This window comes from Plectropomus leopardus, chromosome 17 (assembly GCF_026936395.1).
Source record: "Plectropomus leopardus strain MGB_pleo_1.0 chromosome 17, ASM2693639v1, whole genome shotgun sequence".
NCBI lineage: Eukaryota > Metazoa > Chordata > Actinopteri > Perciformes > Serranidae > Plectropomus > Plectropomus leopardus.
In genome coordinates this window covers 28,355,001-28,382,641 of record NC_142192.1, presented here as the reverse complement: position 1 = coordinate 28,382,641, position 27,641 = coordinate 28,355,001, and the positions used below count along the sequence as shown (strand labels likewise).

At 41.5% G+C, this 27,641-nt stretch overlaps 1 protein-coding gene across 3 annotated transcripts in view; it reads right to left on the bottom strand.

Annotated features, from left to right (window-relative positions):
• Window positions 1-27,641, bottom strand: part of cica (capicua transcriptional repressor a) — a 53,179-nt gene that overhangs the window by 25,285 nt on the left and 253 nt on the right. For 2 of the 3 annotated variants that reach the window (XM_088089912.1, XM_088089914.1), the window contains exons 2-5: window positions 16,790-20,416; window positions 14,593-14,869; window positions 5,212-5,343; window positions 2,965-3,118 (exon numbers count right to left, since the gene is read on the bottom strand). In XM_088089912.1, the coding sequence (XP_087946038.1) occupies window positions 2,965-3,118; window positions 5,212-5,343; window positions 14,593-14,869; window positions 16,790-20,224 (3,998 nt within the window). In that variant the 5' untranslated portion in view covers window positions 20,225-20,416. Of the gene's footprint in view, window positions 1-2,964; window positions 3,119-5,211; window positions 5,344-14,592; window positions 14,870-16,789; window positions 20,417-22,363; window positions 22,511-27,641 lie in introns of those variants that run through there. The other variant, XM_088089913.1, reaches the window with a different exon arrangement.

The following is a 27,641-nucleotide window of genomic DNA, read 5'->3' as shown; positions in this document are numbered from 1 at the left end:
TTAAAAATCTCTCTACGTGTTTTTAAAATATCACATTTACAAGAATGAGGCAGAGTAGGTCACTGTAACCTTGACCTTTGTCCTATGACCACCAAAATCTAGTCAGTTTATTCTTGAGTCCAAGTGGACGTTTGTGCCCAATTTGAGAAAAAAAAAATCTGACAAGGTATTCAAGATACCATGTTCACAAGAACGAAAACAGCGAGGTCACATTGGCCTTGACCTTTAATCTTTAACCACTAAAGTCTGATCAGTTCATTGTTGAACCCAAGTGGATGTTTGTGCCAAATTTAAAGAAATTCCCTCAAGGCGTTGTTGAGATATCGTGTTCACAATAATGGAATTGTTGGATGGATAACCAAAAAACATAATGCCTGTTTATGCAGGGAGACACAAATATGCAAATGAATTTTAATGAATTGAATTAATTTGAACCAGATTATGTGATCTGTGAAAAAAAAGTAGTGGAACGTTGTTCCGGTGAGCTCTGGCAGCTCTACACCCCTGTATATGTACATAGATATATCTTCCAAATTCTACTTTCAAAACAGATTTAACGTACATGCGTGCGCCTCTCTGCGTGTGTAAATTATTGGTGTTGTTTGGGTTGTCAGTGTTTGTGTTAATATGTTGGAAATAATAAAAATAAAAAAGAAAGACAGAAAGGAGTACAGTATTCTTATGTTTAAATGAGTCTTTAAGCATATGTACAGTGAAGGTGTATTTGCACAAGCAGGGTAAAACAGCAAATAAATGGAGCTAAAATCTTGTTAAATGAGCCGACTTTGTTTTTATTAATGCCATTAGTCTCTCCATTGAGCTGCAGCCAGATAAAAGGTGTAACCACTGCAACACTGAGAGATTGCTGAAGCACTTCTTTCGGCGACGGCGGCCTTTGTGAGCACAGTGACCCTGAAAACATTCAAAACCACACTACCAGCCAGACAGCCACGCAGCCCGTCTGAGTCACTCTGAAAGAGCAATAACCCAGCCAGACGCAGAAACGCAGCCTGAGACTGAGTGGAATGAACAAGCACAGACTGTACAACTCTCTGCCAGACACACACACACTGATGCAGCTGGTGGAAAAGTTGTTTGTTGTTGTTTGTTTCTTTCGAATTTTTGCTGTCAGAGGTGGAATTCAGTGCACCTGTTCTGAGCGTAGCGTCCTTGAGAGTTTTTTGAAGTCTGCGATGCAAACTACGCCAACAAACTGTGTCTAATAATCTACAGTTACTATCTGTTTTCTGGTGAGTCATACCCGGAGTCTCAGAACGGAAACACAATGTATAAATGTTTGCTCAAAATGAGTTTACAGTATTTCAATGTAACACTTAACTTTTTAAAGGACAGGAGGTTAGCTCAAGGCACCATTGTTTTTTGTTTTTGCTTCTCCTTATTTTAAGTGTCTGCAACACTGAAATATAGCTACAGACTTTTTAAAAAAAAATGGACACCTGTAATTTTGGAAGTAAATATTAAAGGTCCAGTGTGTAGGACTTAGGGGGGGTATTTAGAGAAATGGAATATTATATCATAATTGTGTTTTCTTTAGTTTATAATCACCTGAAAATAAGAATTGTTGAGTTTTTGTTCATGGAGACAGCATGTTGCATCCATAGATGTATAATAACATTGCCTTCTCATGCTCCTTGGAAATATTGAACTTTCCACTTGTGCAGTTGTAATGAAGACAGACAAGCATTCAAGTGCTCTGGTCGGAAATAAACAACAAACATAGATGCATGGAGTGAAAGGGCTGTTTTTTCGTGGCTACCAAAAGCAAGTAGCACAGAGCTCCTTTGTGCTTTAGCGGCACAACAAACACAGAATGTGCATCAGCTATGCAGGTGATGTTTTAATTGAGTTTGTTGGCATGAAATCGTTAAAGGTTTGCTTGCTTGCTACAGCTAATAGATGAATATATTAAAATGTGCAACTGCTAAAAATTAATGATAGCTGCTAGGAACAAAATAACAAAAGAGTCAATTGTTGAAACTGTTTTCATGCTTTCCGCCATTTCTGCTGCCCTAAAACTTCAGGCACACGTCACAACTCCGCAACTCGGGTATCATCAAAGTCTCCCATTTTCCCACTTGTAATTACATCTTTGGAGGGCCGTTCATGTCCCCGTCACTCGTAAATATGGCAAATACGATACTTCCAAGAAGCAGGTGAAGGCTGCATAATACTTAGATAATGGCCGCTAAGGTGGCATCTATTCATTCCAATGAATTGCTCGCCTGGTGCATACGCCAAAAAAGTCATGTAGCTTCGGGGTTTACTTCCACAGTATGAGGCCCACTGAATATGCGCAGTAGTGTTTCTGCTGCTGGCGCCGCTGCAAGTTCCTGCACGGCTCATAGACTAGACTAAATATAAAACCATCATAGATAGATATAGATTCATAAATTATATCCTGGTAAGAAGATGATTTATTTCTCAGAGAAAAATAAGAGACAGTTGTGAGCAGGAATAAACTAGATTCTAAATTCAACAAATTCTTAGATACTTTGTTAGTGATCCAGTATCTACACAAAAAACAACTGACAGAGAAACATCCAACTTCTATTAGTCTGTATGTTTATAGCAGACTCATTTAAATGACTACAGTTGCGAGTAAACACGACCTAAATTAGATCAACGGTTGTCTGGCAGTTTCCTGAGTCTGACTGGTCGACTGACCTCATTTCACAATGTGGTCAATGTGACGCAGCGCTACTCTACACCTCAATTTAAACTAAATCTTTTGTTTTGTGTGTCTCTTTTTCTCTTGAATCCGTTGTAGCCATTTCTGAACTTTGGCAACCAACAAAGAGTGCACCGCCGAGCACTAAACTTTTGTATTCTGCTATAAAATTTTTACATTTATGTGCCAAAAAAGAAATTTGTGGGAAAAAATCAGAGCATGGAGCACCATGATAAAACTACAGAGGAGGACAGAATCAGCGTCTTTGTACTCACGGGTCGTCTGTATCGCTCTCTGTCTCACTGTCAGCCCCGCCCCTGTCTGCAGGAGGATTGTCATTGGTCGGGGGAGGGCATGACGGCGATCCCCTCTCTGGGTCTGGAGGGCCGGGCCGCCCGTCGCTCACCAGTGCCACGCCGCAACGAGGCTCTGGAAAATAAAAGCCGTTGAAATGTCAGTTGGTGAAAATCTTCATGACAGTGAGAACAGTGCTGTATGTGTGAACGCAGGGCTTCCCCGCCTGCAACTTGTTGATGGACAGCTTCATCCCGGCCGTGGGAGGTGTGAGAAACTCTGACTGTATCTAAGTGATGATCTGCTGCAGTAGTAAGAACAAGAACATATAAAGGAAATGTTCCTTCAATGGCTCAGTAACCACATCTGTACATTACAAAAATATTTTGTCATTTAATTTACTTTTTACAAATCTTGTGACACAAGTGACACAGTGTTTTTTAAACTGCAGATGTTTACTGCAGCTTCTTTCTTTTTACTGACTTTAAACAGAGCAGCTTGGGTTTTTTAGGCCATCATAACTGAGCTAGCTTTTACCTTTTTTTTAAAAAAAATTAATAAACATTGTTGTGTGTGTGTATGTGTAAAGTTTCTCTTTTCTCAGACATATCCTATGAACAGAAGTATGAGTGTGTGTTTGACTGTTGTGTGCTTAGATGAATAATATATGTTGTTATTTTTAATGTTATGCCATACTGTGGCATGCGCTTGATGTTTTTTTAATGTCCCTTTTTTAAATGTAAAGCACATTGGGTTTCTTTGTAATGAAATGTGCTCTATAAATGTAAATAAATAAAAGCTGCCTTAGTGTTTGGTGCACTTTTTTAGATAGGAAAAATGCTCAAAGAAGGAAAATATCATGGTATTACACAACAATAATTAATATTAATATTAATATTAATATTAATATTAATATTAATATTAATATTAATAATAATAATAATAATAATAATAATAATAATAATAATAGATCATTCATTTTATAAGTTACAATGACCTGTAAAGTAATTAAAACAGATACGTTTTTTGGCTTAACAAACACTTATAATCAAAACTTGAAACCAGTTTTTTTTTTAGCGGAAGTTTGTGTAAAAAGTCTGACAGGCAGCTGCGGAGGAAAGGAGATCTTTTCTTTGCAGCACCTGTACATGATATGATTACCCTAAATTTTCATATCATGGTTAACCATGTAAGCAGTAACAGCTGCAACCATAATACAGTGTGGTGTTCTCTTAAAACAAATCGCCCAAAAAAAAAAAATGTTTTTTTTAATGCTAATTCACATCCTTAAATAGCAAACCGTCTGTTTACTTTTATGTTCGATAATGTGACACAGCTGTGACGGGATGCCATCATTTCTCAAAAAATGGGTTACTTTATTTTAAAAGTCTAGAGCTGAAATGATCACTCACAATTGTAATAATCAATCCTTACAATTATTTTGCAACCAAAAATGCCAACAACACTTTGGTTTTAGTCTCTTAAATCTGAATGTTCATTTTTTTTGTCATGTATTACATATAAAATTAAATTTTTTGTGTTTTAATGTGATGATGTGGCCTCTTGGAAAATGTATCTACTATTCTATGACATATAATAAACTATATAATTTATCTGTAGCTGCAGCTCTAAAACAGAAAAAAGAAAGACAAACGACAAAGATAAATTCCTAATATATTATAGTCTAATATAATATAATATAATATAATTAGATATAAGATAAAATAAGATAAGATACAGAAAGGAAGGAAAGGAAGTGACTGAATGATAAACAACAATGAAACAAGATTAAAAAAAAAAACACCAAAAATAAATAAATAAATGAATAAGACAAAACAAAAATAAAATACCGTTAAATCTGTATACACCACACAAATAAGGCCTAATCACTGTGGAAGATTACGGACTGTCTCCAGCAGTCAAAATTAGACTCTGACTAAATTTTAGCACTGCAGTCAGTAAATAGTGTTATCAACAATGTTACTGGAACTATATTGGTGTGAACACCAACTGTGCTGATTCTCATCTCAGTCGAAACTGTTTTGGGAAACACTGACTTGGCTGCTGGTTTGTCCGACCAACGTTTGTACTTGAGTGTTTTGGCAGAAACAGAAACAGAATCCCTGCAAACCACTTCCTGTTATGATTATTATATAAAGGGAACTACTTGTTTTTAAGAAGCATTTATCCATATTTTTGGGTAAAAGGAGTGGGGTGTGATTCTCTACCTTTGCTCTGATTGACAAGCTGTTGGCCATCAGCAGGCTGGGCAGCCGCTCCTGATTGGCTGGGCTCCAGGAAAGGGACGAGCGAATGCCAAGGGAACACTGGCACCGACCGAGGCTCCACGTTGGTCCAAACTGTGGGAACACGAAGGGAGAAACAGAGAGGGAGAGAGAAATGTCATCATGTTTATCCGTCTCAGTATCATGGACTGCAGACAGAAGGTAGCGCTCTGCCCTCTGGCAGCATGTGAAATCCTACGTGATCGTCAGCCAGCGATGATCTAAACTGCTACTAAAAACTACACTTTCATAGAAGCTGAGGACCATGAATGGAGCTGTGTATTCAGTCACCTACTCTGCCCCTGTCTCCAACACACACACACACACACACACACACACACACACACACACACACACACACACACACACACACACACACACACACACACACACACACACACACACGGTCCCTCAGGATAATGAGAGTTGAGGGGTCATGTGGTGTGATGTGATGAGGGAACCTGTTATTTTGTCCACAGAGATTCCAGACTCCAGACTACTCGCCGTCTAGACAGCAGCCGAGCTTCACGCTCTGAACTGTCTGCATTTCAAGACAAGATAGACGGCAGAGCAGAGTGATTACAGTTTTTATTCTGATTTTGTCTTTCATTTCGGTTTTGATTTCAGTTCAGTTTCAGGACTGTTAGTTTTTACTTGGAACTCGGACTGATTCACTGCAAAACCCGACAGAGTGATCTGACTTAAAATAATCTTTGAAAATGATTGCCTTGAAAATGGAAAATAACTATTAATTCATGCTTACTTTGTATCTAATTCTTAAATTTACTTAACATTTAGCTGTATTTACTTCATTTTGTGAAGTTGCTGCATCTTAAAAATGACACGTGAAATCGCCCTTGTTAACAGCTGCAGTAAACCACGTTAGTCTGACTGGACTTGATCATGACAAAGAGATCTGCGAGTTTTGCTCTCTTAACATATTTAAGGAAAAACAAATATGATTGACTAGTTTGCAGCCAGCAGAATACAGACAGCACACTAAACTTGGTTTACTAAAGTTGCTAAAACTTTAGTAAACTTTTCATTTTTAAGTGGCGACAACCTCACAAAATTAAGTATATATATAGATATTTTTTAAGTAAACTCAACAATTAGGTATCAAGTAAATATAAATTAAGACTAATATCATATTTACCCAAATTTGTCAAGGCAATAGGTTTCCTAGATTTCTTTCTTCTTAGGTTATTTTTGGGCCTTTTTTTTATTGCCTTTAATGTACAGGACAGTTTTGAGCATGAAGGGGGGAGATAGAGAGGGGGTGACATGCAGCAAAGGGCGAAGGCTGGAATCGAACCTGCGGCTGTTGCAGCGCGGATATAACCTCTATATATGGGGCGCTGCTCTATCCACACCAGGCGCCCCTAGATTTCTAGTAAAGTAAAATCAGCTTGTTATATTTTTACTTTTGTAGTTCTAGGATTGTCGTTTTGATGCGTTTATCAGATCCTATTTTAAAGTAGGTGCTCTTCCAGCACAAGAGGAATTACAGGCGTTCAGTACGTCACATCAGTGTTCCTTTTGGCAGTGCGAATGCAAATGGGGAAAAAGCCTGTGAAGGTTTGTGGCTCTCAGAGGAGCTCACCAGTGGGCAGTTCCTCTCAGGGAGTCCCCAGAACTGTTTGATCCGAAAAAAGCAGACGTCAAATAGGCCAGGACAAAGTGGTAGAGAGACCACAGTGCAAATGAAGGGAGAAAATTAAGCTGATTTTAATCATATTTCTATATTGTTTTAGTTGACATCATGCTGTTAATTTCATGTTTAGTTATGTTTATATCAACAGAATTATTAAAGGTCAAGATATTGCCCTCAAATGTTGTGTTTTGTCCACAACCTAAAAATATTAAGTTTACTGTCATAGAAGTGTAAAGAAACCAAAACAATAGATACATTTTTTTCTTAATAAAATAACTTGAATTGATTATAAGATTACCAAATTAGTTGGTGACTAATTTAATGGTCAACAAATTTAAATGTATTTGTATTTATTTTCTTTTTGCATTTCATGTTAAGTATCTTTGAGTAGAAAGGTGCTATACAAGGCCTTTCAATAATAATAACAATAATTATCATCATCATTACTATTATTATTATTATTATTATTATTATTATTATTATTATTATTATTATTATTATTATTATTATTAATTCTTTAAACAAATTATAGATTAGAAATTAGTTGTTGCAGCTTGAAACCACTACTATAACTGCTAATGTCATTACTGCACGTTTGGATATTTGTACTTTGGGAATCAGTGGAAAAGTTCACAGTATTATCAGCAGCAGTTCACTCTAAGTGTCTGTACATTTATTTATACAATATATAAATTCTAATATATTATATAATGAAGATTTCAGCCTCAGTTTCACCCTCCGATCCTCCCCTGACTGCAGTATTCCTCACACAGGTCTAGCCTGGTGGAAATAAACTGGCTATGAACTCTGCTGCAGCACTGCAATGTCCAGTTTCCATTAATAATTTTATAATAAAGTATTAAAATGATCTATTTATAGCTAACCATTCGCCAGCTATGGCTCATCTAAAATGGAGATTCAGATACTGCTGAGCTAGACAACGAAGCAAATGTAAACATGTCCTGGATGTTCAGTTCACGCCGTGCAAGACGTTCTCTTCTGAATGCAGACTGTGGTGTCACATGATTATTATCACTGTGCTCTGACCTTTGCACTCCTCACTACTTACTGGCAGTTTGCTGGTTACATGGGGAACTTCAGCAGAGGAAGTGAGGCTTATTCAAATGTTTTACACGCCAGAAGTTGTGTTCGTAAAGCGGGCAGGACAGAAATAGCACTGATGATGTACTTCATTGTAAAGAGTATCCTGGTAGATCTTTTTGCATTTCTCCTTATTTGACCATCTACGGGTCTGATGCAGATATACTGCTGCAGTGCAAGGACACATTTGCAGTACACCCTGACTGATATTGGATTTTTAAGGATGATAGTGATGTTTTAACATAAACGAATAACATACATAATAAGAATAAGATATACACTGACACCCTTTTCCTTCCAAAATTAACACGTGTGCAGGTTTTTAAATGTGGGAAAAGATGTTCAATCTTGGTGATAGACTCCTTTCCCATTGCCAGCAGACCTGAGCAGTATACACGGATCTGCAGCAGACGAGTATGACTTTCTGTTTTTGTTTTGTTAGTAATCAGCATGGAGGCCAGTGCAAATATTTAATGTGGTTCCTTTTTTTAATATCTCTTACTTATTTAGTCCCTTTCTTAAATTAAATTTTGAACGATGTTGATGCACTGCTCAGATGAGGACGGACGGTCATATTTCTATTGCTGCCGATTTAAACAATTCGAGCTAAAGCAGATAAATACCTGTGACTACTGCACAGTGGTTTGACATGAGAGTAAATGCCGATAACAAGCTTTCCCATTAAATAAAAAAGCCTAATATTAGTGAGTGTTAGAGGGGTTTAAGTGAGACATTTTGCAATTGAAGAATCAACTCAACAGTTATTTCTTGCTACTCATCGGCTGACATATACAGATATAGATACCTATCTAACTGCAAGAAGCTAATATTTGCAGAATAATTGGTCTGATCAGCAGTTTGGATATCAGGCAATTTAAGGGCCTGAAGCCAGATGCTTTGTTCAAAGGATTGTCTCCATTCTCATTAAATTAAGTGTCATTTGGAGGGTACGACAGACTATCAGAAACAAAAGCTGATGTAAAAGTTTTGAAGGTTCTGTGAGGCCACTTGGCAGTCAATAGCAGGTTGTTGGCAGGTTTCATAGTTTTAAAAAGATAAGATAAAACTTTATCCAGAGGGAGATTGTTGTGCAACAGCTGCAGTAAAAATTTGGAAAGAGTGCAAAAAGATTGCAAATGAAAAGCAATAATAATTATCAATCGTATTAACTGTAAGATTTGATTCCAAAATCAAAAGTACAAAGCTAAAATCTGTTTCAGTGTTATACTGATTTGGATTTAAAACCAAATTAACAATGAAAACGAAGAAACTATGCTGGCAGAAACAGACTGTTTCCAGCCGAGTGTATAAAATTACAGTTCTGGGGCTAATTTGAATGACAACAACAGGAAATGTTTACAGGGTCAAGACCGCATTAAAACGGTTGCATGTTAATTTAACAGCAAAGATGCATGAGAGTCAGAATGTCATCTGGTGGAAGTGCAAAATCAACGCTCTTTACTGCTTCCACCCACAGCTGTGGTCAAACACATACACATAATTACTATTCAATCTGCCTCATTTTCCAGCTCTGCCGCAACCAAATATAACTGTGTAAGACTGAAATTCTGTAAGAAAAAAACTTGTAGTATGTGACATTTTGTGAAATGTCAACAAATTCAATGAAAAGACCAAAAATAAAAATAAACCAATCACAGACAAGTATTATCTGTTTTTGCCAAAGCTTGAAATACTTGTTTCCTCTTTTGGACTGGGCTACATTTTAAATTCTAGCAATGAGCATGGCCACTGAAATTTAGTTTGACTTAATCTGACACCAAACGACTCCAGTAATTACCCACGTAAGCACCAAACGTGTTTTCACGCACCATTAAAAACAAATGTAAATTATATGGTGAGCTAATTTTTCTTTTTTTCTCTCTTTTAAAGGCCTGTGTGTCCCTTTGTATTATTCTGTGTCCCCTCTCTATTGATGAAAGTATGTCCCACTCTGCCACAGATGGTGGCGATACGCTCTCTTTCAGGTAAGTGTAATAGACTTTATTAATAACAATTTTGGGGTAGAAAACCTCCAAGTCCCATAAATATATTCAATAGGTGCTGAGCAAACTCTGCCTTCGTAGATTACTTTTAAGACACCTTAAAAAAGGGTTAGGGTTAGTTTAAGTATACACCATATTTACAATATTTCCACCTCTGTAAGATGCTGTCCGACAGATCTTAGCGATGGGGATTTGAAGCTATTACATCAAAAACAACAGACTTTGAGAAAAACAGACTTTCTAGAGTCTCTGGTCAACCGCTGCCTTCATCAGCTGTTGTGGAAGGTTAAAAGGAGCAGATATTCAAATATAGTGTACACTTAAACTAATAAGTAAGGGTTTTTTTGGGGGGGCGGCTAAAATGTGTTTTGCTGTAGTCTCGTCCACAGCAGTGCATCGCTTAGCTTCCATGTCGGCGCCGTGGGACTGTACTTTATTTTTCAGAGGGGGGTGGCTGGGGTCTGACTTTTTTAATTTAAAATAAATTAAAAAACAGCAATTTAAAGTTGAATGTCCCTGGCATAAGCCAAAATTAAAAACACAAGTACCTCTTCAGGGCTTAATCTTTTTTTTTAATGCCTGACCTGTTTTGCACCCCCTACCCCTCCACATTAATAACGAATAGCCCCTATCCCTAACCACGAGGGACACCGGTGCAGCGACTAGGAGCACGTGCACAACGCCTGGGCCAGTTTAAGTTAGAACGAGGTGTTTACATGACAGAGGAGCTCGACAACCATTTGCATTATCTGGGTGAGTTAGTGTAACTTCAAAAAATTTGATTTAGTCCGATTTCAGTCAAACTAACAAGTTTACATGTATTTTAAAAGACCAGTTTTAGTCTGACTAACAAAATAATAAGACTTTTTCAAACATCATGTACACATAATGAGTGTTGGTGTCTGACTTCTCATGAGACTTGTTGACAGAACGAAAAATAAAAATCACAGTCTTATCCTTTAAGGTGCTAAACAAATCTTCCAACTTTTAAAAGACCTGCTGACACCCTGAAAAGGCGAGGCATGAATATTCCAGGGAGGCACTGACAGTGGCGAGGTTGTGAAAAATATCAGAGACAGAAACACAGCACAGATAACCAAACGTCTGTATTGGTTTACTTGAAGCGCTGACAGTGACGACGAGCAGCGAGGAGAAAGAGATACACCTGGCAGGCTGAACAGCTGTCTAAAAGGTGGAGATATTAGGCTCCTCCACTGCAGATATCCACCTGTCCTTTGACCACACATTACCACCACTTTGAAATAATTTCTCCTGTGGGTGCAGGAGCAATAATACAGTTCCTGAGCTGCGTTACAAGACGGGACCTCAGCTGCTCTTATCTCTCCTCCTCTGAAGGCTGCAGACATACTCAAAGAGCGCAGTAATGAAACTTGTGATGCTAATGCAGCTGCACTTGAGCTGGGCTATATTTAGGAGAGAGATCTCAGCCGTGGGGGCCTCCACTGCCTTCTGCCTGTGTTTGTTTCTGCGCTCGCTGTGGCTCTAGGTGTTTTTAAAAATGTATGGCAGAGGAAACGTAACGCTACAGAGGCAGGTGGCTGTAAGTAGCAGCAGTGCGAGGGATGTGAGAGAGAAAGGAATAAAAGCGCGCTCCGGTAATCAGCTCAGGCCTCGACGCTTTACTGCACTAATTCTACTGGTGGAAACCGCGTATCCATGACAACACGCCGGCAATATGATTACTCCTTTTTCTGCTGAGAGTGATGAAACACATTCACATCACGCTGGACCTGCCCTTGATGCCCTGTCTGAGGTTGTTGATTGTCTGGAACAGTGAAATGAGTGTGTGTGTGTGTGTGTGTGTGTGTGTGTGTTGGTGTGTGTGTGTGTGTGAGTGAGAGGAGGAGGAGGAGGTGTGAATGTCCTTGTTGCTCTCTGCACTCCTGCTTTCAGTCTTGCACGTCCAGACATGTCAATATTCTCGCCCTTTTCAAAGTTTCAGTAAAACACCCCTTAACTCTCTCAGACACACACACCCCCACTCACACAGATATGAAAAAGGGTGGCACCCCCTGCACACACACACTCAATAACTCTGACACTACACACACTACTGAGTCACAAATTACACATAGTGAGCAGCAGGTCTGCCTGTGCAACTGATGCATCAAACCTTTTCTGATCTTCACGCCTCAGGGGAGAAAGGTTTCACTCTGACGTCGCCTGAACTAAATCAAGAAATGATCATGTAATCAGAAAAGAGTGAGGAAACACTAAATATTTAAATTTACAAGTCAAAGATTCTCATGCTGAAACTACATTTCACAGAAATCTTCAGCAGCTGCACCACGCCATGTTTCCTGCTGACTTAAAACACAATCTCTTGTTTCATCAAATGACAGTATTTATAGTGAAACTGAAAAATTGCCAATTTCTCTTTGCAATAACACAAATTCCTGCACATTTATTACACTTTAAGTTTTCAGGTTTAGATAAGTGTTGTGCTGAAATGACACCATGCAATTCAAAATGGAAACTATCCTCCTCATTCCTATATTCAAAGTAACATTTCTGAGTTTGGGCTGTAATATCGCAAGGTTGGCATGGAAACAAGCACACAGTATATGATTAACCCAAACACCTCTTTTTTTCTCTCAGTGGCCAATTTTCTTACATCCAACAGAGTGCACACAAAGCGGACTGATTTTTGCCCAAATGCAGACTTTGTAAGAGGGAGTACAAAATTCTGACAAGGGTAACATCACCCTGTTTTTCACCCCACATGATCCCTGTGACATTAAATATACACCTCATATTTTAGAGAGTTAGCTGATGGTTTCATTTAGGAAGGTTATGAGGAAAATTAACAATCAATAATAAAAATATCTACATGCAGGACTGAAGCCAAAGAGTTCAGAAAGGACACCTTGGGCCTTGTTTCCACTAAGCAGTTCGGTCTAGTTCAGTTCATAACACATTAAATCAGTTATTTTTGCATTTCCAATGTCAAAAGTTGTGGGTAATGCCAACAGAACAGTTTCATTCTGTACCATTATTTCATCGCCCCTTAGTTCAGGCACCTAGCACACTTATCGGATACTAAAAGGACAGAGCTAAAACCACTGCACTCCGTTGATTGGTCAACAGAAATAGAAAGAGACTGACACTCTTGCCTTACAAGGATTTAATGTGGAAACCACAAACCTTCTATTTTTAAATATACTATCGATTACGACAGAGACTGTAAACACTCCAGCCTGTTCTTTTTTAGGTTTGAAAATTTTGCGTAACCCTGTTTAGTGGACAATCAGCAAGTTGCAGATGATCTCCTGCAACATCGAGGAAATACAGCGAGAGCTGAATGGAGCAGTGATGCAGCTATTATCATCTGGTAACAACCTTGCCCACATTTAAGTAGCCTACTGTCTGCAGTGTAAACGCAAACGTGCTTAAACTTTGCAGCTAGGCAGTGAAAGCAAAAAAATCTGTTCACACTGTAATGAAACAGAATTTTCCTCAGAGACTTTACTTTTCTTGGATTTCCAATCCATTGCTAGTCGAGTGAGCCATCATTATTGGCGTTCGGCAAAATTTAGAGGAAAAGCTGCTAAGCCATGGACATGTGATGCACTTTTTTTTTTTTTAAATGTTAAAATATTTTTTTAGGTTTATAGGCTGCACATTTTTGCAATTGCACAGTTTAGGGATCACATTTGACCTAGATAATGTAAAAACATTATTAAAAAATAATAATTTACTGATCTCAATATAAATCTCTATATCAAAGCCACTGGAGAGGGGCGAAAGAGTCCACCTCTGCACACGACCTTCACAACACATCAAAATGTGGTGACAGTATGCGGGGGAGAGACGACCGGGCCCACTTAGGAGACAGGAAGCGTAGGCTTTATCATTTCACGTCATTGCCACGTCTTCTTTTGTTTTATTTGGTCTTTGCTGAAGATTTGTCAAGATTAATGTTCACAAAATGTCAACAAATTACCACCTGTGGGTTTACTTTTTTGTCTTCAGTATGAAATGCATGAACGCAGCGCACACCGTGGCTGATTTTAAAGGAGCCACTGATTAAGTTAACTGAACGCTACTGTCGAAAAAAGAGCATTTCTTAGAGCAGCAGTCCGAAGCAGCACAAATTTCCTAATACTTTGTTTATCACGCTATTTTTTAATTCAATATGAAACAAACCCTCTTTTGTGAAAATAGGGGATTTGGCACAAACATGCCTAATAAATATCAATTAATGACCCAATAAAAAATGCTGCCTAAAGGTCAAAATGCTCTTATAGGGCAAATCACAGGGGCAAAAAAAACATCCTGTGAATGTGGCAACTTTCTTCCACTGCAAGCAAACAATAGTAGAGTGTATATGAGTCATAGCGCAGCACTTCGATGACACTCCTGTAACTCTAGAGAGATAATGAAAGCGAGAATGACTGGGCTGGAGTATACAAGCTTCAGCCTGCACATCCCTTCCTACTTCACAGTACTGCAGAAGTGTAGCTCAGCAGACGTATCTGACATGAACAAAGGTCAAAGCCACGGCGCCGGGATGATCCCTCAACCCCTCCCCGTGTCCTTACTCACCAGTCCCCGGCCGTCCCATGATGATCTGCTTGCGTGGAGCGGGGTGAGGCGACTCAGCTGGCAGTATAAGCGGCAGCAGGGCGGTCGGCGTCGGGTGACAGGCTACTGGCTGTGGCAGCCCGCCTCCGGAGGCGTCCTGGTGTCCCTCGGGTTTCCTCTCGCGCTCCCGGCCTCCTGAGCCAGAGGAGGACAGAATGGAGCCCGATGAAGTGGACATGGACCCGGGGGTGGAGGGGCTGGAGAGGGCAGCGTGGCCCACTGTGGCTGGAGTCAGCGACTGGGAGGAGACATCAATAAAGTATTTTTAATAATAATTATAAACTTTATATTTATATCTCTACACCTTTCATACTAGAAATGCAGCCCAATGTGCTTTACAAGAAAGAAATTAAATGCACCAAGTGCCTCACATCAAAACCCATAAAAGACAAAAAGACATAATAACACCTGCATGTAAAAATAAAATAAAATCACAACACAATACATAGAATGCATCTTCCAATGGATAAAATCCACTTGATAATACTAGTAAAAGTAAGATAAAATTAGGATAAATATTTAGTGCAGAGACTGCATAACATAAAATGGAAAATAAAATAAATAAAAAAAAATACATTTCAGTGATTGCAAAGAACTGACTCATAGCAATGATATATCAGATGTAAATTATCTTTTAAAGTTATATTTAACTAAAATTATATCTTGAGAATTAAATACTTAAAAGATCCACTTCTCTGCTTTTAACTCATTTGTTCTGAACACTAAGTCCTCACAACACAGCTTATAACACTACTTCCATGTTACTTAACTGACATAAGAACAGGAGATGTTTCAGAGGTTTCTAAGATCATTTTAAAGGCTCTGAGTCTTAATTAGACTGCTGTGAATCTGAGCTGGAGAAAGCCACAAACTTCTGAGGGCCACCTTTAAGTTCTATTATAGTCATTATATGATATTAAAAATATAAACTTTTTACATTTCTATTCAACCTGTATTTAACCAGATAAAAACCAAGTGAGATAAGAATCTATTTTCTAATATAGTGCTACAGGAATGAGTCCTAAATCTTGGAACTTCTTGTCTCGGAGTCAATGTTTTTTTGTTAGAGGCCTTAAAGATGGTCTGTGGTTTACACAAGCTTAAGAGACTTTCACGTTTTGTACAATGACTTAAAGTACAACAGTAAAGACCCCATTCATGAACTCTGAAGGTTTTAGGTGTCTATAAAAGGATGGTTGCTAACAAGTATTTATAAGACTACAGAACACCATAGCATCGTTGCAGTTACGATGTTAAATAATGAAACCATAATGCACTTTTTTTTGAACAGCCTGACATAAGTTTTTTATTTCTGGCGATTTCATCAAGGCTTTAAAAATCCTAAAAGTGGTGATCATTTGTGAAGATTATCTAACTGAACAAAACATGCAAGTCTCATAAACTCCTTTTTTGCCACAGGATTCATTTTCTGCAATAATCCAAAATCCAAAAAAGATTTATGAGGGAACCACCTACAAAAATGCGCCATCCCAAAGTTGCTTTGAGTACCCATCGATTTGTAATACAATAAAATATAAACAATATCTCATAAATGGTAAAACTACTGTCCTTGCGTCAAGAAGAATGTCCAAAGATAATGTACGAAACATACACACAAAAATGCATCAAGACATGCTTAAATTGTTGTGTCTTTTCAGTGGAGCGGTCCTTCAGTTTACTTTCAAGGTTTCGAGTTTCTCAATCACTGACAAAGTTATTTGATATTAAAGATATTAACCCTATATAACTATATAACTATATAAAAAAAATCAAAATCAGTATAGACAGAAACGGGATGCAAGATCAACCTTTAACCAACAACAAATCACGGCATCAAACAAAAGAGCGTTTAAGAAACGTTGTTGTTCTCCTGACTAAAGATTTATCACACTATTTAATGGAGGTTTTTTAAGGCCTTAAGCTCGTAAAAGCACTTAATTCAAACTGTACAAGAGTTGGGTGATATGACAGCATATATCATGGGTTAACAAAGACACAGTTTTTCTGTACAGCTGCTATAATGAGTCGACGATGATATAATATGACTGTGCTGCTGTTATGAGATTACACGTACTGTCGTAAACGTTTATTCACATGGCTCATCCTTATACTGTACATGATCATACTGCACAAAAACAAAACATAGGGACTTTCTTACCGAGCTGGAGGTGACCAGGACGAGTGTGGACGTGGGGTTGCGCAGGAGAACCGCCCCGTTGGTGGTGGCCCCGTTGATGGGGACGGGGACCTGCAGGCCCGGGGGAGCAGGGTGTTGGGGCTGGCTGTGCTCTCTGGACCTGCTCCTCTCTCTCCTCCCTAACGGGCCGTCTGAGAACTTGGCCAGGGGGACATCCGGGTTGCGGACGATGACTGGGGAATCACGGAGGGGCACAATGCGGCGTGGGGAGGGCTCCTGGGGCAGCGGGGAGGGAGGAGTCGGGGAGACCAGCATCGGAGGAGGTGTGGAGGCAGCGGAGGATGGCGGCCTGCTGGTGGCGCTACGAGGCCGAGGGAAGGAGAGGGAGGAGGGGGTTGTGGGCTGACTCTGCGGGGAGAGGACTCTGAAGGCAGCGGGGCTGTGGCCGAGGGTTGGATCTCCCACCATGCCGCCCCCCATGCCCACCAGCTGCTGCTCCGGTTTGGTCTGGTAGTCCTGGATGGCGGGCAGCGGAGGGGGCGGGTGGGAGTCGAGCTTCCTCTTGCTGGGGCTCATAGGGACTGTGAAAGTGAGATTGGTCTGAAACGTGGGTACGATCCCAGACAGGTGCCGCTCTCGCTCAACACCTGGCGTACTCATCTTGGTGCCGCTGAGCTGGCGTTGGCGGCGTGTAGTAAGCGAGGCAGGAGCAGTGATGGGGCTGAAATTAGCAGGACGAAAGCCGAATAGCGGAGAGGGTGAGGGCGATGGGGTAGGAGAGAAGGGCGACTGATTGGAGATGGGGGAGTACGACGGCGTGCCTGAGCGGGAACCTCCGAGGGAGACAAGCATGGTCGCTGCCTCACACTCATCAAAGTCGAAACGAGACAGGTCCTGGGGGAGCAGAGAGGGAAGCACCAGGCGGGGGCGGGAGTCTCCTCCACGGCTGCTGGCCTCGCTGCTTTCACGTGACGTCTCATCCCAGTCAAACTCTGAGCTGGCTCTCCCACCGCTCAGCCGCAGATCAGACGGCGTCAGGGTCCCCGTGCTGCTGGCGCCGCCTCGCTCCCGGCTGCCTCCACTGGCCTCCATCTCCTTGGTCCTCATGGACAGGTGTCTGGAGCAGTATCCTCGGCGCTGGGACTCCTTGGAGCAGCCCTCCCTGGAGCACAGCCGCCTCCACTGCTTCCCGTTGAACTTCTTGCGGATGCCTGTTGGCGTGCACACCACATCTCCCTTCTTGTACTTCTGCTGGGCGGCTGTCAGCGGGGTGCGGGATCGTGAGGAGGAGGAGGAGGTCGAACCCGATCCAGATCCACCGCCACCACTTGCACTGGAAGAACCTCCTGCTGAGGCTTTCTCTACTCTGGAGGAAGATGCGGTGGAGGAGGAGATCGGAGGGAGAGGCGGGAGCTGAGGGGTAGCGATGACGGCACCGGCGGCTGCAGCTGCTGCAGTTGCCGGGTCGAGGCCTAACAGGACAGGTGACGGCGGGGGATGGGGGTTCAAGGCCAGGTGGGCAGAAGGGATTCCGATGCCCCGCACCACAGACAAGTGGGGATTGAGGTAGCCAGGTGGGGGCTTGGAGACGATGTGGCGATGTTGGGGGACTGCCATCGGTTTGGCCCCGGGTATCATGGCCCCCATTGGGAGCATGTTAAAGTGGGACACCTCCATGTCCTCTTCGGGGGTGAGTGGCATGTACGGGTGGTGTTGCTGCTGCTGTTGCTGCTTTGCACTGTTCTCCCTTTCTCGCTCTCTCTCCCTGTCCCTCTCCTGTATTCTCTGGAGGTCCCTCTCTCTCTCCAAGTCTTTTTCGATGTCCCACTCTCGGCCCGGAGCCAGGCTGAGGACAGACGCCGGGGTGACTGGGGAGCTGATGTTGTGTCCCGCTGTGGAGGAAACAGGGACCATGCCTGGGTAGGGGATTCCTCTCCCTAACACCGACCCGGGTGTCATCCCCCGGCTCAAACGACACACCTCCTGCTCCACGTCTATCTCCTCCCTGTCCTCTCGCTCCCTTTCTTTCTCTCTGCCGCCCTCTTCTCCTTCTCGCGCTCCGCTGGACGGCAGATCCAGATCCCAAGGTGGCACCAGGAGCCGGAGCGTTTGTCGGGAGACCCACACCGCCTGGGTACCAGCTCTACCATCTTCATCCTCCACAGAGTGTGGTCTGTCCTCAGACAGCAGGACGCGGTAGCGGTTGGCCACTGCGGGGTGCGTGTCCACTTGAGTCACAACACCTTCTCGGTACCACTGACAATGACCCTCGCTGCCCTCCTCGTTGCCGAATGGTACACAAGCACGAGTGCCAACGGGTATGGGATGGACACCAGGCGGCGGGGCATCAAGGATGATGTCCACCACCCCTGGGGGGCTGTCGTGTCGATATGGATAGCGACACAACGTCTTCTCGCCATTCAGTTGCACCTCCAGGCTGCCAAATTCACCGCTGACCTTACGGACTACCCCGGCCCGGAACACCAAGTCTGAACCATCATCCCTCCTCTCGCCTCCTCCCTCCTCGTCGCTTCTTCTTCTGATCTGTCGGGCAAGGACACGCTGATTCTTCAGCCCTTTGGCGAGGGCGTCCGACAGCGCATCAGGGAGACTCGTAGGTGCATGTGTCTGGTTGAGGGCGTGCGAGTCGCCAACCACCTCCAAGTCGGCTGAGTGCTCGCTGGCGGTGTCTGTTGAGGAACAGCGAGGAAGCGGGCTAGGCAACACTCGCTCTGCATCTCTCGCCTCTTCCCCTCCTGCAGGCCTTTCCCTGTCCCCTCCCAGAGACAGTGTGGGGGGTCCCGGGGAGCCGTCCTGTGTCCCCTCCCTGCCGGTGCTCCTGCTGTGGAAGTCGTCCATCAGGCTCCTGCTCTGACCGTCAGAGTGCGAGACACTGATGTCACTTCCTGAACCTGTTGACCCGTGGTTGATGACACCACCGCTCAGAGAAAGAGGAGGTGGCGTGCTGGATGATGTGTTGCTATGGTTACCAGACAAGCAGTGTTCAGAGGTGTACTTCTTCTTGGGAACACGGGCCTTGAAAGTGGCTGTTTTCCGGCTGGAGGCGGGGTTCGGGCTGTTGTTGGCGCTTGGTGTACTACTGTTACTGCAGCTGCTGCCGCCACTGTCACTGTGGCTGCTCACAGCCGCCCTCCCTGATCTATCATCCGAGGATGGCAGAAACTTCCCAGAATCGATCACAAGTGTCGTCTCTGACAGCCCCTCTCTGTGAAGCCCCTCCCCCTCTGCTCTAATTGGGTCCGAGGACTCTGAGTGTGAATTAGAAGAAAATGAAGAGGAGGGCGTTCGGTTTTGCGGGGATCTGCTTCTGTCTCTGTTCTCGTCCGAGTCTCTCTTCTCCCCTCCTTCTGGGGCATCACCCGCTCCGCGACGCTTCCCCCCTTTGGCCCGCGTGGAGGGAGGAGAGCGCCGGCCCTGCTTTTTTATCGGCTTCATCTTTTCATCTATCCAAACAAGTCTTTTTATTTATTTATCCCAGAGATTCTCTTTGGCGTTCCTCTCTCGTTCTGCCTCGTTTTTCTTCCCTCCTCCTTTCTATTCTCTCTATTTTCCTCCTCTGCCGGGGCCTCTCTCTCTCATCCTGTCTTGTCTTCGACTTCAGCACTTGCCCACCTTATTTCAGAGACTCTGAAAAAAAAGAAAGAGGGAGTGTGGGTTACTCATGTGGCAAACACATTCAGACATGCACAAAGCACATTCACCACCAAAGATAGCAACTAACTGCATGGCTTTGCGAGGAAAAGTGACTGATTGAATCATAATCAAACATCTATGATAACATTAAAGGGATAGCTCAGATTTTTTTGGAGGGGGGTTGTATGAGGTTCTTATCCACAGACAGTATGTTACAAACAGTACATATCAATCAGCACGCCCTTAGTTTGGAGAAGTAAGCTGGAATCCCACATGGAGGCCAAGCACTTTACTGCTGTGGAGGGGGGCAGTAGAAAAACTTATTTTAGCCACCAAAAAAAAGTCCCACCTAAAACAATATCAGTTTAAGTGTATGATATATTGTGAGCATTTTCACCGTCTGACAGTTCATTTAAACTGATTCCCATCTGTGCTCTCATCAAACCCACCAGACTTCACTGAAAAAAACAGTAATTTTAGCTCGCTAAATATGGGAGCAGCTGGTCTGCTGCTGCGTCAGTCACTAAGTTAGTTTGTGTTTCTGTGCAACTTTGTTGAATCCAAATTAACCATTTAGACACCAAAGTCAAACCAGTAGCTCCTGTGTTCAGAGGGGTTGGGTATTATTTAATTTTTTCCAATAATATTAAAATGGAACCAGTTAACCATTTAAGGGTGCCTGAATCATGACTTTTTTTCAAAATAAAGCACAAAACGACTGTCACCGACATGAAAGAACAGATTTTTTTACTTTATTTGCAAATTTGAACACAGAACTTAGTATATTACCTCTCAACAGTTTAAAGTAATATGAATTAATACAAAACACTGTTTACAAATTCACATAATAAATAGAACCTAAACCAACAACAATAATGTAACACTTCATATCAGTTACTGTAATAATAACAGCAAAATAAATGTTGAGTTTTGAGACATCTCTCCAGTATTGCTATGGCACCGGGAACAGAAAAAAGCTCAAACAACACCCAACCCTTGTGAACACAGGAGCTACTGGTCTACTGCTTCCTAGATCAGTTAGTTAGTTTGTGTTATTGTATGACTTTAGTGTTTCAAACGGTTAGTTTGGATTGTGTGTTTGGTCATTTCTTTCTGTCAGACAGAAAGGTAAAGAGGCGAAAATACTCCAAATATATAGTATACTTAAACTGATAATGATTATGTTAGGTGGTACACCCACTAAAATCTGGCTTTCAATGCATACGATCCGTATTCATACCCCGGTCAAATGGCTGCAGTAGACACTGGTATATATCTCCTCCAGCTCCAATCGCCATTGATGGGAACACAATGCAGTAATTTCAGCTCCTAAACCAACAACCTGCAATGGCGTGCCATCACTAATTACCATTCACTCCACCCAAGCTGTGCTCAAACATTATTCCAAATTAATCTGCACTGAGTTTAAAAGACAGACTGAGTACGTAAGAAATATAGAAAGAGAAGAAACCACTGAAAAGTTTGTTCTCCTGCCTGTCCGTGATGTCGCACGGACACACCAACAAAACAATCCCCACACACATGCACGCGCCAGCTGACAGAAAGGCAGACTTGTGTGCTGCAGCGCCGTGTTCACTGACAGTGGGAATGCAGCCTATCGCCTACATCTGGCAGGTTTACCCATGTTTAAAAACCTGTGTACACATGCTAATATTTGTGGGAAAGGGATATTTGTAATAAACTATATATGGATAAGTACCTCATGCAACCCACAAAAATATGAACTATCTCTTTAAAGTGACATTAAAGTAATTCAAAATAAAAGCACAGCAAAGTAGGACTTTGTGACCCTAAAAAAAATAAGACATTAATTCGAAAATTCCCGTCTAAATGATGCACCATCGTACTAGAGTAGTAACGAACATGACTCATCTACAAATTCATTACACATGAATTCATTACATAACAGCCTCTACTCACATTACACAAGGCCTGCATCCATACCTGCTACATACTGAAAACAGGAGGCCATATTGTCGGATAAACACAATGTCGGCTTACGACACACTATGGAAATAGTGAGAAGCAATTTGCCCAGACAAGCCTTTCTGCGAGCACACACACTCTTTCACACACACTACTTCTTGGCCGGGGCAGTAGAGGCGGGGGAATTCCTTCTTCGCTCGCATACTGAAACCCTCCCTTTCTCTCTCTCTCTCTTTCTGTGGCGACCTTTATCTGTGTATTTCAAAGCAGAGTCAATCCGCCCCTACAAACTCCATTTCCTGTGGAAGACCATTACCTAACTTCCCGTTACTTTATTCCTCCCTCTCTCTCTCACTCTTTGCTACTATTACGCTTTCATTCTTATCCCCTGCCTGCCTTCTCTTTCCTCTCCGATATTGATTTCTACCTCTCATCTCTCTTTTTCTATCCTCTCCTTCCACTTAGTCTCCTCATTTTGTGCTGCAGTCGTCCAGAAAAGCAGAGAATAATTGTTATTCCACACCAGAGTCATTCAGTATCGCTCTTAGCCATGCCAGAGTCATTCAGAATATCTGCTATTCCACACCGGACTCATTCACAGCTCTGCCTCCGTTTCGGAAAGTAAAACAGATTGATTTTGCTGACTTGTTGAACGGGGCGACTGTTGTCATTTAACTGGTTTGTTTGCTGTGCGGCTGATACGCGCGGGACTTGCCTCGGGTCCTTGCCGCCTCATTTCTTCCAATACAAAAGTCTCCACAGAGCTACGAGTGCCAGAAAGACAACAAGTGTATAAGAGGAGAGAAAAACAGCCCCTATATGCTGCGCCGTCTCTCTGAAATCTCTCACTCCAACTGAGAAATCCACTGTCAAAATGTTCTGGACTGATGTCTATCATGCACCTCGAGACATGTCAACTTGTCAGTCGACTGTTTGACTGTCTGTTAACTTCCATGTCGGCCTGTCTGTCCCTGTTTTACATCCGTCCTCCCACCAGTCTCTTTCTCTCTCTGTCTGCTCGTCTCTTTTCCCTTCTGCTGCCTTCCTGTTTGTCTGCGCATTCATTCAGGTCCTTTTAATATCTGCCACATCATATGGGCTACAGAGAAATCCATTTTCAGAGATGAATGCTGCCTGTCTCAAGGCCACACACACACACACACACACACACACACACACACACACACAGCAAACATCTATGTGATGATAGTTGATAGTGCACACCGAGAGCTAGGGAGCTAATAGCTGCCACTGTGCTCTATGTAAATCCCTATTTAGGACAGACAGCCATAGAGCAGCCACCATAAAATTATTTGGCAGCCGGCCTTACTTGGTCACGATAGAGGTATGCTACGTGTGTTTACTCAGTAGTGCACTGTGTACAACAGCTGGTGTCAGAGTCATGGGCCTAATGATAACAGCTTAAAGACAAACTGACGCAACTCGAGCTCCCCTCTGTGAAATATGGAGCGAGGAAGTCCATATGGGAGCTATAGGAGGTCTCCTATGTTTCACTGATCAAAGCTGAAGCACTATACACTCATCAGGTATACATACACATGCGGGTTAGCAAGTTCAGTCATATTTTATTTGCAGAAAAGCTTTCACAGGTTGACACAAAAGCGTGGTAAACATGACTGAAGGCAGCAGCATCGGGCTGATACAAGTCAGACGAGGTGACAAAAACATGGGCTGCTGCTTTTCTGGTTGCAAAATTTGGTTTGGCAAAGCGATTGTCCAGTTTAAGGTCACTGATTAATCACTTTTTCAACCCGTACTGAGCTACAACACAAACAGATGAAGGGACTGTTCTTTATTTATCAGAGAAGTGGGTGGCTGGAGTAATACTTCTTTTTGAGATTTTTGAGAAAGAAATATTTTTCCTTTTTTCCTACATTTTAAAGATGTACCCTTTGATGTTTGAAAAACTTGAAGATGAAATCCCACAGTTGAAATAAAAGCCTCAGTTTTCCACTCTTTTCACACATGCTTGTTAGTTAGTACAAAAGGTTTATTTGTGGCAAAATTATAAACGTAGAATTAATGTGATTTTGATGAAATATCACTATTTAAAGATCACAGTGGTTATGTGGTCACACATAATGTCCTTGAGGACTGTGAGAAATTTGAAAACCTAACAACAATTTCTGTTTTTACAGATCCTGGCTATGATAAGTGGTGTAATTTTTTTTAAATAAAACATAATAAATACAAAATACAGCCATTTAAAGTTGTACGTCCCTCCCCTAAGGCAAAATAAAAAAAAACAGAAGTCCCTTAAAAGTGCTTAAAAAATGTTTTGACATGCCTCCCCCTTTTTCCACCACCCCCTCCTCTACCATAAATAACAAACAGTCCCTAAGCAAAAACTAATCACTGTATCAAGAATGTGTATGCTGGAAGAAAACTGCATGTCCTCCCCAGATGTTCCCATGAATTCACCATCACTTGGAAATATAGGTGAACTCTCAGTCTCTTAAAGCACTGGTTCGCAACCTCAGGGTCCCAACCCCAACTAAGGGTCACCAAAGCCTCATTGGGGTCCGTGGGTCTTCTTGAATACAAGGGGTCTAAAAAATTTTTAAATACATAAAATAGATCTATATCTCAACATTTCATTTACATTTGTGCAGATAACAAAATTAAATTATTATTTTAAAAGTTAAGGTTGTTTAAAATATAAACTTAAATCGCAAAGGGATAAAAAGTGAAGAAGATCTATGAAGACCTGAGCACGAGCTACATCCACAGAGCCTTCACTTTCTGTTAAACAGCCTCATCCTGCGCTGGAGAAGCGCACAGTTAAAACAACCTAACAGCTAACAGAGTAACAACCGAGCATCAGGGAAAAGAAAAAAATGACTGTGCAAAAAAAAAACTTTTTATGTATGTTTTATTATTAGAAATTAAAACAAGATAATACAAAGAATTACATTAAAAGTTCCTAAAAAATATCAAGAAAACTCATGTTTGATTTAATATTCGCAATAAATAATCTGCTCAAAATGTATTCAGATCTCTCAGAGTTCCTGCAATTATTATGTTCACTGTTTGGGTGAATTGTACAGTTTATTAGTTGTTCTGTTAATGTTAATCACTGAAAATAGTATGAAATATCCATAAAATATGTCACTTAGTCGGGAGTTGTCAGTTTACTCAAGGAAAGGGTGAAGTCGGGTAAAGTGGGATGTCAGGTTAAGTGGGACGAATGAGGTATTACATATTGGGCATGTGTAATAAAGGCAGGATATTTAACAGTTTAACAATAAACTTTATTCTCAAAAATGATATCAGTGGAATTATGTTTTTCTGAATTATGTTCTGTCAAAAATAAACTTTTCATATCGTTCATATCGGACAACACATAAGCCAATATCGATATATCTGTGAAGGGCCAACATCGCTAAAATCATCTGACCGATATATAATTTGGGCTCTAGAAAGCATGGCAGAAAAGATGGACAATCCTTTTTTAATGAATAGTTAGGTTACATATATGATTTCATGAATTAATGACTAAAATGATAAATGGACTTAACCATTTAAAAGACAAACACACATTACTGTAACATTTTACCTGAACATATCCACGAAGTGAGGTTGGGTTTTTCCTTGTGATGGTGTCTTTTAATTCCATATGTTATGATCCAAACTGACATGACACCAAAATAAAAACTAAGTGACTAATTAAAGGGCCGCAATGAGATTTTTACGGCATGATAACCATCTCAGAAAATATTGTGGTTTCGCGCTATCACAATAATATTGAAATGTTATTATTATCAGTCAGATGATCCTTAAAGGAATGAAAACAAAAGTTTGTTTTGCTTGAACAAATGTTTTATCACCATAATTAAAAGTTGAAACAATTTTTTAAATGGAAGTATGTGTTAAAAGTCTCCCCTATTGAAAATTACTAAAATGAAATTCCCGTCAGTTGTATTTTTCCCCTAATATTGTAGATAAGCAAATATACACAGTATGATAATTGTCAACTTTCACACAAAACCAGTATATCATTGCAACTCTAGCAACATATTTTCTTTACAGAAATATAGCAGAGATCCATAACAAGTTATAAAAGTATTACATATGATAGTATTCTTAGTTTCATATGTTTTCTCAGTAATCTACCTAAAAGTGTACCACATTACATGACTTCATCCTAGAATAGGGGTCTCTTGGGAGGAAAAGGTTGGGAACCTTATAGTTATTTTAACCTCCGGTGGACCTGTAAAATCAGTATTAAATGTATATTTTTGATCCTCACCAAACTGCATCACATTTAAAAGTTTCGCATTTGCAGAGGACCCTTTTTTTTAAGTGCACAACCTGATCACTACTCCAAACAGGCCAGGGTGTATAAAAGAAGTGACATAATCATAATCCAGGGGAAGATAACAGCTGTTAACTTATCTAGACAAGGCCCGGGGAACAAAATGCAAACTACAGGAGGTGATGTCGTCACCTCTGGTTTAGCTGGATAGTACCGTGTATGTGTCAAGCCCTCGTAGTACCGCGATTACTACCAGTTTTACTCCACAACACAGCAGGCCGTGGCGTGCAGCGACCAGGCCTCGACTACACACAAGGCCGCTTAGAAATCCTCAACTCCCTGTCACCGGGAAATAACCGGTTTAACGGGCATATTAACCCTTAATACCATGTAATACGGCCCATATTCCCCGTGCTGCATGACTGTGTTAAATGTCCCAAACAGATGGACGCGTTAACTTTGTGAATCCACTCCACAGTCACACACAACACAGCGACAAAAACAGCACACAAAGTCGGTTTGTTTGGCCCATCCGAAAGTGACAGTCGTTAGAAAATACACCTAAAGCTGCCCCGGTAACTTTGTATCCAACCTGGTCGTCGTTTGCATTGTTGCAAGCGAGATACAAGAGATACAAAGTGTCAATATGTGGCCACAAACTAGTCCAAAAGGAGCAGGCCCCTCGGAATAATTCACACAGCCACGTTGATTCATGAAAAAGAGGAAGAAAATAACAAGAGGAGGAAGAGGAGGCGAGTTTTTTGATACAACGCAGGAAAAAAAATAACAGTTGTTCTAGGAAGTCCAGCGTCAGTTATGGCGTTGAATTTATTTCTAGTGGAAAAGTTTCAAGCTCACTATGTCTATCCGCACCGCTCCCTTTTTTTCGCACAAGACACCCAATCCGCCCTCTGCTCCTCTCCGCAGGCCACCCAGATATCGGAAAATATGCTGATCGGCTCTGTGGCCACAGTAAACATGAACAACGTTAGCAGC